Source organism: Prinia subflava, chromosome 15 (genome assembly GCF_021018805.1).
Source record: "Prinia subflava isolate CZ2003 ecotype Zambia chromosome 15, Cam_Psub_1.2, whole genome shotgun sequence".
NCBI classification, from domain to species: domain Eukaryota; kingdom Metazoa; phylum Chordata; class Aves; order Passeriformes; family Cisticolidae; genus Prinia; species Prinia subflava.
Genome location: NC_086261.1, coordinates 7,827,093 through 7,844,719, shown reverse-complemented (window position 1 = coordinate 7,844,719; position 17,627 = coordinate 7,827,093). Strand labels below are relative to the sequence as shown.

Below are 17,627 nucleotides of genomic sequence, written 5' to 3'. Positions count from 1 at the left end.
ATTCCAAAACTGTCTGCTTTGAAGTCAAGAGAAACAACTGCAGAACATCCTCTGTCAGGCCTGTCACACTCTGCAGTGTCACTGCTGCTTAGCACTGCTATGCTTTGAGGGAAGACACCTCCACAAACAATTTGCTGCCCCTTTGAAAGGAGCAGGTTTCTGGTTAAGCACAAGGATGCTGATGGCTGCCCATCTGGGTAGGTGCAGAAAATGAGACCCACTGGTGAGCTCCAGCAACACAAGGACAGAAAACCAGTCTGATGAAATGCCAGTGATGAGCAAAAGATTTTTAACAGAGGAAAGGCTTTATTAAGGTCCACTGTATTATTGTAACATACAGATTGCACTGATGCTCCAAGATCTCTGGGATAGAGATGATTGTAATAGTGTCTATCAAAATGTCAGTGCTGGATCATGAGCCTGGCCCTCAGGATGCAAGGCTGGCTACTGCTTCTTGTCTGCCTTCACTTTCTCTCTCTCACTGTCCATGACAGCTGCTTTTGCCTGCAGACAATCCCAGTATTCCTGATCCTCCATTTCCAGCAGTACCTGCTGCCTAAAAAGGGGGGGAGGGAGGGAAGGGTGGTTAAAACAAAAACAGTCCCTGACTTTCCCCCAGTGCTCAGACAACACCCCCAAGGATCCCTGGGGCTCACTACCAATTAAGCAGTTCTGCTTCCTGTGTCCAAAAAACCTCGGTGATTCCCTCATGCCAATCAATACTCAAGTTCCTGACACCAAGGACCTCTAAATTTCTATTGTCTCTACGTCTCTGTAGACACAGGTCTCACTGCAGTTGTATTTGCACCACTCTGGCTTCAGCTCTCAGTTCCCAGGGAGCAAGACATCCCTGGAGCTGGTGACTCCCCAGTTTTCTGGTATAAGGCAGACAAGGGTCTCCTCTCCAGCTTTTTGAGAAGGAGGGACAGAACTGCTGGCTGGTAGCATAGGATGGAACTTTTCTGCACTTAACTAGCCAGACAACTCCACAGCATTCACCCTGGAGGCAAGGAATTAGGAAAGGCAACCAGGTCGTATGTGATATAAAATCTCACCTGCACCCACCCCTTTCGTTTCAAACTGGAAAAATAAAGCACAGTGAAAAGAAGATACAAAATACTGACACCTATCTAGCTCCCGGTTTCCAACAGGACGCAAGGCAAAGGACCCCAAAAAGAGATATCACAGTGCCATCTAATGCCGGCATCCACGCAATGCACCATCCTCGAACCAAGGAACCTCCAACACAAACCTACTTGGACATCACATGAACCCGGCAATGCAGGGCTCGAGAGAGGTACAAAGAGATCCCAGCTCTGCCTGGCTGTGCGATCTAACGGAAGATGCAGACACGTGAGGGTCACATCCCTGACAAGCTTGCACAAACTGTGTTGCACAAAAATACATTAGCATTTACATCCTGACTTACAGTTGAAGCTGCTCTAGGAAGGACAGAAGGGAGAGGAGGAAGGGTTCTGGGGCTGTCAGGAATCCAGCTGCCTGAACACCAACCTTACTCAGACACAGATCTCAGCACACAGAACAACCCAGAAGCTCCAGGATGAGATCATGCATGAACTCAGCAACACCACAGCTTACAATAATGCAGCTGCACTTACCTTTCAGGCAAAGAGCGAAACTTATCACGTAAGAAAATGTTACATCTCTCAATCCACTGCAGTTCCTGCAAGGGTTTGAGAGGCAAATCTGGTTTCTTTGGGAAAGCCTCCTTCAGTGGGTAGGAGTTGAAGTCAAAAAGGAAGATGGTGCTGTGAGTGACTTTGTCCTGGACCGAATCATCTTCCTGAGGGTGCTCATCTCCTAGACAGAGACAAGAGCAGTGAGCTACTGCATCAGGAGCCATCTACCAAGAACTGTCAAGGATCAGTGCACAGCTGAATGCAGCCAGTGATGGTGTATCTATGACCACCCCAAGGTGTCACCCACCTCGGAGCAGCAAGCAGCAGTTCACACTATCCATGGTGAACACTGGCTGCCAGGAGGGTGCTACAGCATGAGAAGGTGGAGTGCAGAAGCAGTAAACAGCCTGTGAAGTGTCAGTGTTCATCAGGGACACTGTGCCATCCCAGGAAAAGATCAGGACCTGAAGCAGCAAAATTGACATGTAGATGTAAAAGAAGTAAAAAACGTTTTGTGTAAAGGACATGAGATGACATCCAGGACTTCACATCCCCAACTATGATGCTGTTTTCTTTGCCTGCCCCATAGTCCTAGGGTGACAGAGATGAAGGGGAGTGGAACTGTTCTGTGACCAGTGGCTGTCATTCTGCCAGGTCTTCATGATTCAGGGAAATGAGGAATTGGAAGGACAGCTGACTCATATTTTGTGGGTTGATGATGAAGATGAAGAACAGCCCTACAGGGAACTTGGATTGAAAATGCTGAACATTGGGATTGAAAAAGGGCAACAGGGCACATCAGAAATTATCTAGAACCAACCTTCTGCATAGCAGTTAGGTGAGTGACTTTTAGTCCTTTCCTCCCCATGCCTGCAAAGTTTCTGAGGCCACTTGTAAGGTCTGGCTGGACTTGTGTTTGTAACTCCCCTTGATGCCCTCTCATATCTGACCCTGATGCCTGAGGCTTCACGGCTGAACCCTCCCACCTTCCAGACAGACCTGTCCATGTCTCCTCAGTGGCCAGTTAGAGGGCACAAGTGCAAGGGGATACTGAGTAAGATCAAGAGAAATCCTTTGAGCATTACCAGCCACACACAGACCTGTTACTGGTGCAGGAAGTCTTCACATCAAAAATATTTGGAGGCTGGGAAAGGGTGTGAGGCAAGAACCATATCTGATTGCCCTGCCTGTTATCTTCTAGGCACCCAGTTACTGTCCTTGCTGGAATCCAGACCCCAGCACAGCTGGACATGTGTTCCCACCCAGCTGTTAAGACTGGCAGTAATACTCACTGCACTGGGGAAGGCCAGGACAGGCATCACTGCACTGACAGTGAGATTTGGATTTTCAGGCCTGTAAAAGAGACACTGGTTTATGCTGCTGTTGCATGTACGTGGCATGTACTGACAGGCTGTGACAATGACAGTGGCAATTTGTGGCACGCTGGCTGGCAAAAAGTCCCAGGCAGGCCCCTTCCTGATAGAGACAAAGCCTGTCCCCTCCTGGGCAGGAACCCTCAAGGCCCATCCCTGTGCAAACCTGCCTAGGAACTACACATACAAGTCCCTGCCTGCCACGGAGGCATGAACCCAGAGCCTTCAGAGCAGCAGCTTCCCTCCTCCTCAAACCAAGGGGATAAGTGAACATAAAAATTATAGAAAGATGGCAAGAAATGTTTATTCTGACTTCTAGGGGATGGTATTCTGTTAAGGACAAAGAGGAAAGAAAAAATTCCCCTGGGTACCCAGCAGAGACACAAATAATTCCACATCATCCCTGGAGCTGTGCTAGAAGTGTTTGTGTTCTGGTGCACAGAAGAACCCAGAAATATCCGTAATTCTGACAAACCATTGAATTTTAGCACTAGCCAAACCACACTTGCTGCTGACAGCAGCATGGCAGAGCCATCTGGGTGAAAACAGCAGGAAGGTCTCTACTCCACAGAAATCTGGGGCTCCCTGTTGGACTGGACTCCAAATCCTGTTGGATTTATGGCTTCTTTGGCTGGAGCCTTGCTCACCTGTCTGCCAGGAGTGTGATGCTGGGCTTCCCAGCCCTGGGTGCTTTCACCAAATAGAAAGAGCTGTCTGTACACAGCACTAGAAGCTGTATGATGGGATAGACAGGATCTGCACCACGTGTCTCATCACTGGCAGCTGCAGAGTCACACAGAAAGTGCATGCTACGGATGAAACGTTCCTCTAGAATGGCAGTCACAGACATTGGGTATCCTGAGGAAGAAGAAAAAAGGAACTGGTAATTTATCCAAGCAAAGCTTAGTTTGGAGTGTGGCCTGCTCTCAGAGGGAGAACAAGCAGATGGCAGAAGAAGATTCTTCTGCCAGCAGAGTCCCTGCATCATGGCAGGATGACACTAGTACTGATGGCAGCCTGACTGTGATGCCACAACAGTCTCAAAAATGACCTTAGAGTGCAGTGGCAAAGGAGTGACTGTCATTGATTCACAGCCTCGGGGCAAGACTGATCAGTCCTTGCTGCAGCAGTTCCAGCCCCTGCATTGCCCTGGATGGAGCCAGGGCAGTCATGCTGTGCTGGCAACTTCTGGCCAAGCATCCAATAGACAGCTGAATCCAAACTATTCTCAGATGTCCTTGTAAACTCACCACCAGCCCTTTATTCACACTAAGTCTGAGCCTCAAACTCATAGGCAAAGGTGCAATTTATCCACAGTGATCCCAATACACAGTCCCAAAGGGCAAGCTCACCTAGGTGTTTATCCCAAATAGTTATTGTTGCATCTTCACCTGCCAGTGCCAGATACCTGGAGCAGGAACTGACAGCAGAGCATGCAATTGGAGATGCACATGGCCACACAACATCAGGTTTCACATCAGAATCTAAACAGAATGGCATGAAGAGAGACAACTGTAAGAAGGTGCAGAGCATTCTTTCACATAGTAATAGCATCCATTTTCCCCATTAAGCATGCACCATTCTGCAGCTTCCTGCCAGAGTGGCTTCACTAAAAACATTGCCAGTCTGTGCAACACAGAGCCCCACAATCCAAATGCCAGCCTAACCCACAAGACATGACTCAGGTTTCCTCCCAATTCCTCATTTCCCTGAATCATGAAGACTTGGCAGAGTGACAGCCCCTGGCCACAGAACACTCCCACTCTCCACAAAGCGCTCTGCTAGAGAAAGCAAAACTTTCTTACCTGCTTTCTTAGCTGCTTTCTCAGCTGCTTTCTCCTTGAGTGAATGGTTAAGTAAGTACATGCAGAAATTGTGGTTTCCATCCCAATGCACACCGATGCCAACTGGAATATCTGGTACAGAGAAGGGGATGACAAAAAGAGAAGTCTGGGGACAAAGAAAGGAACCATCTAGGACACCAAAAGACCATTAGAAAGCTCTCATTAGAGCTTTCATGGCACTCCTGATAGAAATTCTGCTCACACAGAAACTAAACCAGAACAACCTCTCCCTTTGTTTGCTTAGGTTTTTTGGTTTTTGTTTTTCAATCATGACTATATCCCTCCTTTTTTGTTTTTTGGGAGGTTGTTTTGATTTGGGTTTTTTTCGGGGGGGGGTTGTAGAGTTGGTCTTTTTTTTAATATGAAGATAAGGGTTCTTTTATTGCTAGTAACTGACTTATACATCTTAGAACTGATAGTTTTACCCCAGTTTATGTCCTTGGAAAAAGAATTTACAGAGTGGATGCAAGCCAGACCCACTGAGCTCTCACTGGAGCTCAATGTCATGTAACAACTGTGCTTCACAGATTAACAGCTTTTTGTCCATTTGGATTACCTGTCTGTACTTTCATTTCTGGTCCCATCAGGATCTGGCTAGGAAGGAGGAAATGAAAGGTAGCATATCTGAAAAAATGAAGAAATATATGTAAAAGAAAGGCTTTGATAAATAGGCAGCACTAGGAAAGACCTGGAATCACTTCAGCCCCCTGCCCTGAAGCCTTGGCATGAAAGAAGGAAAACTAAGACAGAGGCTCCCATCTACACAGCTCAGTGCCTGTGTGGATGATCCCTGGACTGAATCCTGGTTGCTGCTCCCACTCACCTGGGGATCTCCTCCTCGATCACACCCTCAGCCTCCAGATACTCCTGGTAAGTGCTACGGAAGATTGCTTCCTGCAGCTCCCACTGGGAATCCTTGATTAAGTGGTTGTACCCCAAGCCAAGCATGCTGCCATCATCCACTGCCTTCAAGGCATCCAAAGGGCCTGTAAAACTAGTGCCTGGATGGGAACACAAAGGGAAAAGGCACAGCCCTGGAGAAGCAGAAACCATGAAGCAAACACCACGGAGGCATTTGGGGGCAGCATGGTCTTGAAGAAGACAATATTTTATCTTGTGTGGGACTTTCCACATCACTAGTCCATTTTCCATTATTTAAATGCAGGGATTAGGGCATTCACCTTGCCTTTCTGTGGGATTTTCCCAGCAGAAAGTCTGTCCCCTCCTCATCCTTTGGGTTTTTCTATAAATCCAAGATTCAGAGTGATGAACTAGGGGTGCTGCTAGATCTAGGAAGCAGCCTCCTCCCTCTCCAGTGACACTGAAGTCAAGGGTGTATGACACCCACTCTGGGACACTCTAAAGTATTTTGTGCTGGCAAAGGTGACATGTGAGATGGTCTGGGAGGAAGCAACTCCCACTACAGGATTGCATGTAACTAGAAAGACAGGTCAGGAAAGGACCAGAGATCATGTTACTGAAACTTTCTGACCTGTTCTGTATTTGTAGGAGCCTGATTCCTTTGCCATCTGACACAGGCTGCAGGCTGCACACACAGACTCAGTCCTGACCTGTAATGGGTTTGGGTGGCCTCACTGTCAGCAGCAGCACTGGGGGATCCAGCTCTACATCAGATTGGATTGCAGACACAGGACGCTCCTGCAACAGAAAAGTGCCCACCTGAAAACTGTGTTGAGTGCTACACTGATGAGTTTTCACCTGTTCATGGGAATCAAATGCTTCCTAAAGAATTTAGGAAAAACTTCTTTGTGTGTGCAAAGTTTGGCTAGTACTATCTGTGAGATACTGAGTTTGGGCTCATTCCTCAGGCCAAAACACAGAAGCTTGAGGGCATAATTACTTTCTCAACTACATTACAAGAATGTCCTGCCCAGACTCCTGTCTTTGTGCCATCTCTCAGTTATTCCTGTTGCAGCACAGGCCTGTGTGAGTCACAGCAATGCTCAGAAAATAAAGGGGGAAAATAAGAAGAAGAAGAAAAAAGGAAAAAAGGAAAAAAGGGAAAAAGGGAAAAAGGGAAAAAGGGAAAAAGGGAAAAAGGGAAAAAGGGAAAAAGGGAAAAAGGGAAAAAGGGAAAAAGGAAAAAAGGAAAAAAAAAAGGCAGAGCAGGACTAAAGGTTGGAGAGGGTCTCCTAAAAGCAAGAACCAGATTTTATTTCTCAGGAGTCCAGGACCGGAGGTTATATGCTTGGCTGAGAACAGAAAATTGTAACAGGGGCCCAATACTGGTGTGTGCCCACCACCACCCCACACACATTGATACTGGGTTAACAGAAAAGGTCTGGCTTAATAATCAGCCACGTCTGAGAAGGAAGGGGCAGGAATTTGGATAGTTTGCATAGAATCAGCAAAAAGAGTGTTGAGTGTTTGTTTTTGGCTTCACTGAGTTGAGCAGGGTGCCCTGAGGACAAGGCTGAGAAGCAGTTCCTCATAAATGTCCAGGAAAGTCTTTGCTGAAGGAAGAGGAAAGAGTTAGGAGGCTGCTGTCACAAGGGCTAGTTCCAGGTGCTGGGCAGGAGGTGTGTGTGTGCTGAGGTGAAATCCAGCAGGGTGAAAGTGATAAAGGGGAGGGTAAAGCACTAACTCAGCATTTAAAATTCTCCATGACAGCTCAGGACAGTCACTGAGGCCAGTGACCATCTCTGCAGAGCTGTCTCCATGCAGCTCTTCAGTTTTCTGCCAAAGAAGTGCACATAGACAGAGACTCTGCCCTGCTCAGGTGGGTGAGGCTGTGACCCCACCAGGCTCCTCTTGTGTGTCATCTAAAACACAAACCCTGCTTCAGGGCCAGACTCCCAGACAGAGGCATCCTGCCTGATTCCCATTCCTCTTCACCTTCCCCCAGTAACACCAGGGAGAAGCCCTGTGGGAATGCCCTTACACAGGGCCCTCTCAGATGGAGCAATACTGCTGAGAAATGAGCTGCCAGTTTCAGGGAGGGGCAGCAGGAACATTAACCCTGGGACCAGGGGAATCTCTTTGGAAAGCCTGTCTTGGGAGAGTAAACACGTCCCAATAGCACAAAGGCCTTATGAAACGTGGGATGGGCGGCTGCAGCAGCTGCAGACACACATACAGTCCATCCCCCTGGGCCAGCAGGAGTGCTCAGGCTGTGTCTTGCTGTCACTGTCTGCAGCAGCAAGGCTTGGGGGCAGACCTGTGGGCAAAAAGGTGTAAGAAAAAAATAGCACAGAGGGAGGTGGGACTGTTTTGTACCTTGTTGCTTGACCTCCTCTCACTGCAAGCCAGCTCTTCTGCAGCTCCTGCATTCTTTTCCATCTCTGTCAGCCAGGATTCCTTAGGCACTTGGTAGATCTCCAGCCAAGCTTTTGTGCTGTCTGCATTGGGAAACCACGTTAAGCAATTGGAAATGAGGAGGAAAGGTCTGTCAGGCAAGCAGTCTCTGTTATCTTTTATCCTTATAAAAAGATTTGTGTATTTTTTGAAATATAAAATACCTGTGAACTCCATACAGCCCACCTCTCATTCCACTTAAATGCTTGACATGCTTGATTGAGACTGACATCTCAGCCTCCAGCTCAACTCCTCAAGGTCCCACATCCACCAAAGGAATTCCACTCAGTAAAAACCTGACTTGTAGCCTCTGAGTAGTAGAGTAGAAAGTGAGATATGGTCTCATATTAGTTCTCTGCTACATGTCTCATTCTCAGCATGTGTCCAGGCAGATTCCACCAAACATAGGTCCAGAAAACCTGCCCATCATGGATTCAGCTGCCATGAAACAGAAGAAATGTTGTAACAAGGAGTTTCTTGTAGTGTTTTTAGAGGTCCTCCATGCTCTCTGGCCTATATCTGCAGAGAAAACTCTTCAGGTCTACATGTTTCCAGTGTAAAAGTGGGCCATAGCAAACCAGAGGAAGAACTGAGTTTGGTACTTCTGGAGAGAGGGAAACCTGCTTTTCTGAGCCTCCTGGGAGCTGGGGACTGCACTGGCCAGTTCCAGACAGCTTTGGGATCAGTCCTGATCCACATTGCTTTGGAAGGGACAGGGAGTGCCAGGGGCTGCTCTTACCACCAGAGGAGGAGCTGGGAGGATTAAAACAGGATCCCTGTGCACCCAGACCACTTGCAGCATTCCAAAAACATTGCTGCTGCCCGTCTGTCAGAACACAAGAGTCTCCAAGCACAGCATGTGCCTGCACTTGCCTTGCAGCAGGATTCCTGCATAATCACCTCCTCGGGACAGCACCACCTCCACACAAGGGCTTCTCTGGCTGATGTCCTCCTGCCAAGGAGATACAGGCTGGCATCAAAGCAAGATCACTGATTCAGAGAGCTCCCTGGCCTCACACAGCCCAGTTCTCAACAGGCTGAAGGCCAGGCAGATTGTTGGAAGAACAAAATTAAATATTGGGCAGCAGTCTTGGAGCACTACTGCCTATGAATAAATTTCTGAGGGCAACTGGTACTCCTCATGATTGATTAGTTCCCAGCCTGTGCCCAGTGTCCATGGAATTAGCTCAGTACTCACCACTTCATTCAGGATTTTCACGAGCAGGAAGCTTTTCTTGTGAAAGCAGAAGAGCCAGGCAAGCCCTGAAATAGAAACACAGAAGTAGCCGAAGGAGGGAGAGAAAAGTGAATTAATGTTAGCCATGCTCTTGGGAGACAGCTGTTACAACATGTGCAGGAGAATGAACAGGATTACATTTCTTTCTGGGCCCAAGGGACAATATCCCACTGTTATCAGCACCAAATTTTTGCTGGCTTCCTTATGCCAGCATCAGTAAACATTTGATTGTGCACAGAGATGGATAAGCCAGTCAGAAAATTACTACCACCAGCACAGATAACTGTCAGATGAGCCAATAAACTATGACAGGTGCAGGAACAGGTCACAGGCAGGAGGTCATAGCAAGCAATAGTTCTTTCTGCCCAGCCCAAGATGTTCCTAAACTTCACTGTGCTTCACCCTCAGCATCTGCCTCTGCTGTGCCAGAAAGGCCACCAAACCCACACCCTCTGCTAATCACAAGGCCCTAATTGTTAGCTGTCCAACAATCAATCTGTCAGCTGTCCAACACCCTCTCTGCAGGGCTCTCTAGGAAACTTCTCTGCCACCCTAATGTTCCTTCTGATCTAGCAGTGTTCTGTAGCAGTTCAGCTCTGGAGCACAGGTAATCCCCAGCTAGAGCAAGGAAATCCACGTCCCACTGACCCATCTCATCCACAGCAAGCAGGACATGGCCCTCGTTCCCCAAATCGGAGGCATGGATGGCACAGATCTCTGTCTTGGCTGCATCCCAAGCACAGACATCCTTGAAGTCACAGGTGCTGAAGGCAGCCAGACCCGTGGACAGACCGACAAAGATGTATTTTCCAGACACTGCAAGGCAATTGGCTCTTTCAGTTACCTACCAAAAAAGAGAAGAGGTGAGTGTACCCAACTGCCTTCTCACAGAAGGGTACATCAGCCATACTAATGATATATTCCTGGCCTTTTCACCAGAAAATGCTGATTCCTTTTACAAGGGAAACATTTTGACACATTCTTTCCCCATAAGAGCAGGGAAGGGTCTCTCATCTCTTTCACAGAGGTTGGTCTGTGTTAGGAATGAGAAAGTTTTCTCCCACCTTTCCCCTTCCCACAAACAGAAAAGGGTTTAAAGGCCAAGAACTCAGGAGCATTCAGCCCTTCCATTCCAGTGCAGAGCTGTGATGGGATGTGGAAGTCCTCCAGGCAATCACAGAACACCAGCAGACAGCAGAGTATCCTCCTGGACACCCCCACATAATAATGGGGAAGGCAGCATTGTCATTCTGCTCACAGTGCTCCCACTGGAGTATTCACCACAACACAGAGCTGAGCTTGCCCACTTGTGTGCTACTGACTAATTACCTTCTCCCCAGCAAACAAGGGTGGAGCCAGCCTGGGAAGCAGAAGGTGAATTTAGTGTTTAATACCTGCTTCTCTCTTCTCAGAGAGGTGTGATAGCTGAGTGGGAAGAAGAACCTGTCAGACAAGCTTAAAAACTGCAGCCTTTTAAACTGAACCAGTGAGATGGTGGTGCATTCTGAGGAAGGTCATGAAGAGAAGTGTGACAAAATCTGCTGTGGTGGTTAATACTGTCTCTGCTGGGAGAGGCTCTGTACCTGGAATTCAGCTGTAGGAAAGCATTTTTTGGGCTGGACCTCCAGTTTTTGTGCTTCTCGGAGCATCTCCCTTCTTCCAATGATTTCCATAGCACTCTCAAAAACCTGCATCACCAGTTTGTCGATCATCTGCGGCAGCACATCACGCTTTCGATCAGGATCCAGAAGGAAGAAATCTTCCTCCTCTTCCTTTGGCCAGTCCTTTTCAGATGGTGGGGGAATCCCCAGGGGATGCTTCCGAGTATTCAGTGCCATGGTTCTCCCCTTCCAGATGCAAAACGCACCGCGGATGCAGGAATCACCCTGGATGCACAAGAATGAAGAGTCCTTCAATACCTTCTTTCATGAGGTAATGGGGGAGAAGATGATTAATGATGTCTAAGGGGGGGGTTCGTTTCAGTACTGATAGCCAGAGCAACCCTGTTCTGTACAGACCATTTCTCCTTGCACTGCCTCTGTTTCCCGGGGGTTTTGTCCTGCTCTGGGGATCTCAGCTAAACAGGGACCTGCAGGCTGCCCACAGGTAAAGAGAGCCCGAAAACTTTGTCACGACCTTGTAAGAATTATGACAAAATTCATTTCTGAATGAATAAATTAATTTATTCATTCAATTATGACAAAGCATTCAAAAATACTAGCTTCTTCATTAATGGACTTATTCGACCTGGGCAGAATCCCAACGATTAACTTTGAGAGCAGGTGTTCCCACTGGAAGTTTTATACTTCATTTCCAAGACACCGGGGGGGTTTGAGCTTCACCTCTGCGGCAGAGCCGTGCTCACAGCGGCCTGACCTCGGAGCGGGGCCGGGGGTCGAGGGGCCGAGGGGCCGGGCCGGGCTCCTCCGGCTCTCCCGGGAGGATCCGCCGCGGGTCACCGGTGGCTCCCGGGCGGGGGAAGCCTTTAAGGGTGACACCGCCGCGGCTCCGTTGTTGACAGTTGCCGTGGTAACGGCACCCTGGTGCAGTGGCCCGGCTGGAAACGCGGAGAGCAGCGGAGCGTTCCGCGACGGGGCGGGGCCCGAGCGCAGCGGGGCGGAGCGGCCGCGGCCCCTGCGCTGCTCCCGCAGTGCCGCCGAGCCATGGAGGGCTTCGTGGACTTCACCAACCGCTGCCAGGGCCGCGACCAGCTCTTCCGGTGAGTGTGGGGGCAGGCGTCCTCCCCGGGAGCCCCCAGCACGGACCCAGGGTCCGCCGGCGGCCCCGCGCCCGTCCCCGTCCCCGCCGCGGGCCCGTCCCGGCCCCGGGCCCCGCCGCGGGCCAGGGGCACCTTCCCCTCCCGAGGCGGCTGTCGGAGCACGGTGCCGGGCAACCTCCCATGGCACCCAGCGACAGGACGAGGAGCCGTGGCCGTAAACTAAAACACAAGAAGTTTCACCTCAGCACGAGGAAGAACTTCTTTACAGTGCGGGTGGAACAGCTGCCCAGGGAGGTCCTGGAGTGTCCCTCTCTGGAGACATTCCAAACCCACCTGGGACAAGTTCCTGTGTCACCCACTCCAGCTGATTCTCCCTTGACAGTGTTGCATGATCTCCTTCCAACCCAGCAATTCTGATTCTGTGAAATAAACCTGTCCTGCTGCTGCCATCCTGTGAATGTCTGTGTCTCACCTGTGCCCCCCTCTCCTCGTTTTTTCCCTTCCAGAGCCACTCAGTATACATGCATGTTGCTTAGCTATTTAATAGAGAATAAAGCCGATAAAAAGAAGCTGGTAATGAAACTCAAGCAGTTGGAATCTAGCATGAGCTCTGGCCGGAAAAGTAAGTACCAAGGGTCTAGAGGAGTCAGACCTTCTTCACTTGCTCCTCCATAAAACAGCTCCTGGCCTTTCCTGTAGTTTACCTACCTGAGCCACAAAACCTCTTTTAGTATATTGACAAAACTGTCAATAGACCTTATGCCTGCCATGGCTTGCCAGGCTAGGTAGGGCCAAATAGACCTCTTTTACTTCCTCAGCTTCCTGTCCAGTTAGACAATCAGAATTACTGCTGGAAGGATGAGAGGAGTAAGCTACCAGCTGCTCCTGTAGAGGCCAAACTGTTGCCTCTGTTCAAGGACAGATCAGGGTTGTGAGGCAAGGCTGGCTCACTGTGTGCTCATTTGTCCTTCCAGCTGATGGGTTGAGACAGCCCAGTGTTAAAAAACTATCGGCCCACAAAATCACCTCTGAAGGATCATCCTTCAAAATAGCTTTTATATCTTACTTAACACGTTCATTTTCTTTAGCATTTGCACCCTACTAAATCGCATACCTTTCCATGCTTCTTGCACAGCCTGACCATTTGCATCACTCCATTCTGTGTCACGGTTGCATCCACGATGGTTACATTGTTCCTATGTGTGTATCACTTGTTTTCAGCTTGGTGTTCCACCCACTTGTCAATTGCTCAATCTTGGAACAACTGCAACATACTAGACAAATATTCTAGTCTATCCTATTGCCATGGATTTGTTTATTATAACATTAGCTTCGGCGTATGGTAATTTCTAGTGGGGAGGCCAATTGGTTTATCAGCATAGCCATCATTCTCATGATTCTGCTAAATAAATCACTAATAGACATCAGGCCTAAATTCAGGGCTCTCGTAGTTCCTCCAGGCTCGGGTGCTGTCAACATCTGTCACTGTGACAAGGTATCAGGGTTTTGAATAATAAAAGTGTTTTGAATAATATTGTTAACATTCAGGGGCCAAAATCCAAACAGTGCAGTGGGTGAAATCAGGTTTGCCATATGTTGTAGCTTGAAATGGAATGCACTGTTCCACACAGTTTGCAGGGAGCTAATGTCCCTCTAACAGATTCACGGCTGAGGAGGGACTTTGGTCTCTGTGCTCAGCAGGTGAATCACTGCCTTTCACAGGCACATAGGAAACTGGTATCTCGTGGTTGCCATAGGATTAATGCAGTAATATCTGTCCACAAAGTGAGGTGAAGTCCAGTGAAACGTGCAGCTGAAATGAGAGGCTGTGTTTGTGTTCTTTATTTGCTGCACTGACTCCTGCAGAGCCGAGGGTGATAGTGGTACAGAGGGTGCAAGAACGGAGCAGCAAGAGAGGCTGCAAGTCCTGGCTGATGACAAAACACGTGTGTAGGCCCTGGGGTGATGATGTTATACATAGAATTGAGATGTTTACACCCCTTTCCTCACTAATTCTAGGACGAGTTAAGCGTACAAATGCCCAAAGCCCTCCAGGTTTTGTAAAAGCACACGCGGGCGGTGGCAGGCCACACTGCACATGAGGCCGGGCCGTGCTAACCTTTGTGGGGTTTCTTGCAGTGTTCAGACTGGGCAACACGGTGCACGCCTTGGTGGCAGCCAGGAGAAGTGCAGAGCTGCCAGACGTGGTTCCCCGGCTGTGCCTCACAGCCTCCCACCTGAGCCGGGCCCTGTACTTCGCGTGCGATGCCGTGCTGTGGCTGAGGAGCGTCGGGCTGCGGCCAAACATCGACAAACCCAAGTGGCACAGCTGGGCCACCAAGTGCTACTACTGCTCCCTCCTGATGAACCTGGCCAGGGACTGGTATGAGATCTCCTGGAGGCTGGAGCAAGCTGCGCTGGAAGAACAGACAAAGAATTCCCTCTGGCAGGAACGCGGCAAGGAGCTAAACTGTGTGAAAAGTGATGGTTTGCACAGTTTTCTCTGCCAGCTCTTTCAGATCCTGAAAAGGAATCCTCCTTTGCTGCTGGACTTGGTGAAGAACCTCTCTGATCTCCCAGGCCCTTTGGATACGCTGGGAATCTACAAGACCAGCCCAGGAGTGATTGGTTTCTGCGGCCTCCTCTCCTCCCTGGTGGGGATCCTCACGTTAGCAAGCCCACATCTGAAGCTCAAACAGTGACATAAAAGGAGCTGCATAGTATAAGGCTTCATCTTTGATCCTCTGATAGATTTTTATCTTCATGTGGCACTTTTGAATGAACATGTCTTAAATTTACCTCAAGATTAATTTTGTCCTCTGAATAAGTGTATTCTGCCCTTTTTCCTTCCCTGTGCCTTTGAAGATGAGTTTGGTGCCATGACACACTCCCTGATGGAGTGGAGAGAGGAAAAGGCTGAGTAATAGCTCACAAACAGAAAGAGGACTTGGAACTTGGCTGCTAGATAAGAAAATATTCCTTTATTTTAATACAGGGTTGTGAAATAGCTGCATAGGCAACAGCAATAAGTATATGACTCATGAGTATACTAATCATGTTTACAGTGGAAAGTTTCACTAATCCAAGGTCCCTACTGTCAGATTGTCTAGAGTGGGCTAAGGCAGATTAGGAGCTGCAGTTAGAACTGCCTGAAGTCAGGGGTGAGTGTTCTGATGGGTTTGGGTTGGTGGATCCTGTGTCCTGCTGGCACTGAGTGCACTGTGATGGTACTTGGAAATGGTCTCTGTGGTGTGTGCACTGGTGATGCTGGAGCTGCAGTCCAGTGCCTGCCAACTCCTGTCCCAAGAAATCAGCACTTTCTTTGTTTCCTTTGATACTGTGAGCCAAGGACTGTTGGCCAGTGACTGACTGCTGCAGCAGGCCACAGCTGAAGGCTTAGTGCAGGACAGCACATTAACTCCCAAACCCCTGTAATTGCAAGCACAACTATTTTCCATAAATGATATTGTGAAAAGGAGCTTGTTTTTCTCTTTTAATTTTACATTAAATACTCCAGTATAATAAGGAGTTTGGAACGTGCAGTTAAGGAGAAAAGCCTGGCTCAGACCTTGTTGAGTCAGAAAAACTGCAAGGATGTGATTCTAGTTGTGTAAGCTCCAGGAGGGAAGAGAATGGAACTGGTCACGATAACATCAGAATCCCGTGTGAGAAGAAAGCTTTTTTCTGGATTTGGGCATTCATGGTTTAGGCTTTCCTATCTGGTGCTCCCTATCCTCCCTCTTCATGATCACATGATTGCTTGCGTGTTCCCTCACTGGCTGAATGGGTTCAGCCATTTGAAAATGCCTCATGTTTGCCCTGCAAATGTGTTATTGTTCATCACTGACCTCACTGGCAGTGATGGCTGGCAGGGTAACTGGGTTGAAAGAGAAATGCTGTGTCCAGCTGTCTAGCATGGCATGCAGATTTTGCTGCTCCTGACTTTGCAGAGTACCAGTGTGACACCATCTGAGACAAAATTGCACATTATATAGGAGATAAATTTCACTTTTTCTTCATCAGAGTTAGGCCTGTGTGTTCTGCTGCTTCCTGGTATAAGAAGTCCTTGTTTAATCTGTTAAGGAGATGTGAACAGACTAACCTGGACCATGGTGCTCTATTATTACTTCTGATGTTATCTAAAACCAGAAAATTAAAAGGTGCGGGTCTCCTTTATTAAAAGGCAAAGAATGTGGAATTAAATAGGCAGGTGAGGCAGTGCTCCAGTTTACCTGAAGTTGTGGTTGGGCTCGGAATTACTTCCAGTTTGAATATGAAGTGATAGCTTGCTCATGAAGTGTTAGAAAAGAAAGAGGTTGCTGGGCAGGGTAGTTAAATGTGTTTGAAGACCTGAAATGGCCTTCAGCAGCTCTTCTTTTTAATATGGAATTGAGTGACACTAAAAGAGCATTCTGGAAGTTCAGGCCAAAATGGAGCATTGTGTATGGGATATATATTATAGGCTATATTCTAGGCTTGCTCTCCTTTATGACAATGGATTTTTTTTTTTGTTTTGTTTCTTTCTGCATTTGTCTTTCACCTCCTGGCAATGTGGAATCCATCCCTATGTTAGTCAAAGTTGATCATTATCCCAGTGTGTAGCAACCCCTGGAAGAAAGTAAGAGGAGTCTTTATCATCTGCCAGTGGTTCAACCAGCTTTTGTCTACAGAATTCCATCTTATTGCTAAAACTGTGTTTCCAATCCCATTCAGGGGAGCGCTCAGATGCAAAATAGTTCACAAAATACTTTCACTGGTTTGCCAACTGCTTTCTCTTTCTCTCTTACACTTTTCAGGGAAAGGCATTGATACAGTGGTGCAGCCCAATCTCCACCTCCCTGTGCCCTGCAGGCAAACACTGTGCAAAGCCCTGAGCCAGGCTTTGATGATTCTCCTGGTGTGGATTAGCACATACAGCCTTATTGAGGGAAATGGGGGGTGAGTTGTCAGCCTGTCTCAGCTGTACCTGTCCATTCTCCATGATGTAGGCTGGAACACACAGGAGCACCTCTGTTTACTGGATGTTAAGCACTAATATTTGCCTTCTGCTCCCCAGCTGGAGGCTTGTGATTTAAGGTACCTTAACATAATGAAGCCATAGGCTTGTGATCATATTGAGAAAATCCTTCTAGTGCCTTTTTTTGTATCTGTTTCTAATGCATCAGTTGGAATAAGAAAAGATGTTTGAATATAAACAATAAAGTGTGATGAATGTGACAACGTGTATAACTTGGAAGGTGGTGTAAAGAGATGCTGAAGGAGGGGGGATTCGTCCTAACTCTGAATTTTATGAAGTGTGACACTCTTTTTAAAGAGACTTTGCCTGTGGTTGGGTTCTAGAGCTTTTCTTTTGCAGTAGCCAATTGGCAGCCAGATTCATCCAGCTAATTTAGAATCACAATGTCAGCTGCAAAAACATTAAGAAATACATGAGTATCAGGCTCATGTGCATCCTTAGAATGCTCTGAAACAAGGTGGTGTTTTGGGAATTGCCATCAG

The 17,627-nt window shown here is 48.0% G+C and overlaps 2 protein-coding genes across 2 annotated transcripts; one reads left to right on the top strand and one right to left on the bottom strand.

Moving 5' to 3' along the window:
- Nucleotides 1-299: 299 nt before the first annotated feature.
- Nucleotides 300-11,882, bottom strand: WDR93 (WD repeat domain 93). Its single transcript, XM_063412488.1, has 16 exons — nucleotides 11,752-11,882; nucleotides 10,993-11,295; nucleotides 10,058-10,253; nucleotides 9,371-9,435; nucleotides 9,046-9,124; nucleotides 8,095-8,216; nucleotides 6,429-6,516; nucleotides 5,681-5,858; nucleotides 5,414-5,481; nucleotides 4,819-4,929; nucleotides 4,366-4,497; nucleotides 3,661-3,871; nucleotides 2,933-2,993; nucleotides 1,948-2,104; nucleotides 1,620-1,821; nucleotides 300-556 (listed from the first exon to the last, which is right to left on the bottom strand). Exons 2-16 carry the CDS (start codon nucleotides 11,245-11,247, stop codon nucleotides 445-447), a joined length of 2,037 nt encoding a protein of 678 aa, XP_063268558.1. The 5' UTR covers nucleotides 11,248-11,295; nucleotides 11,752-11,882; the 3' UTR covers nucleotides 300-444.
- A 99-nt stretch (nucleotides 11,883-11,981) lies between these two features.
- On the top strand, nucleotides 11,982-17,348 carry PEX11A (peroxisomal biogenesis factor 11 alpha). The gene is made up of 3 exons (XM_063412487.1): nucleotides 11,982-12,128; nucleotides 12,635-12,750; nucleotides 14,268-17,348. Exons 1-3 carry the CDS (start codon nucleotides 12,073-12,075, stop codon nucleotides 14,828-14,830), a joined length of 735 nt encoding a protein of 244 aa, XP_063268557.1. The 5' UTR covers nucleotides 11,982-12,072; the 3' UTR covers nucleotides 14,831-17,348.
- Nucleotides 17,349-17,627: the final 279 nt, after the last annotated feature.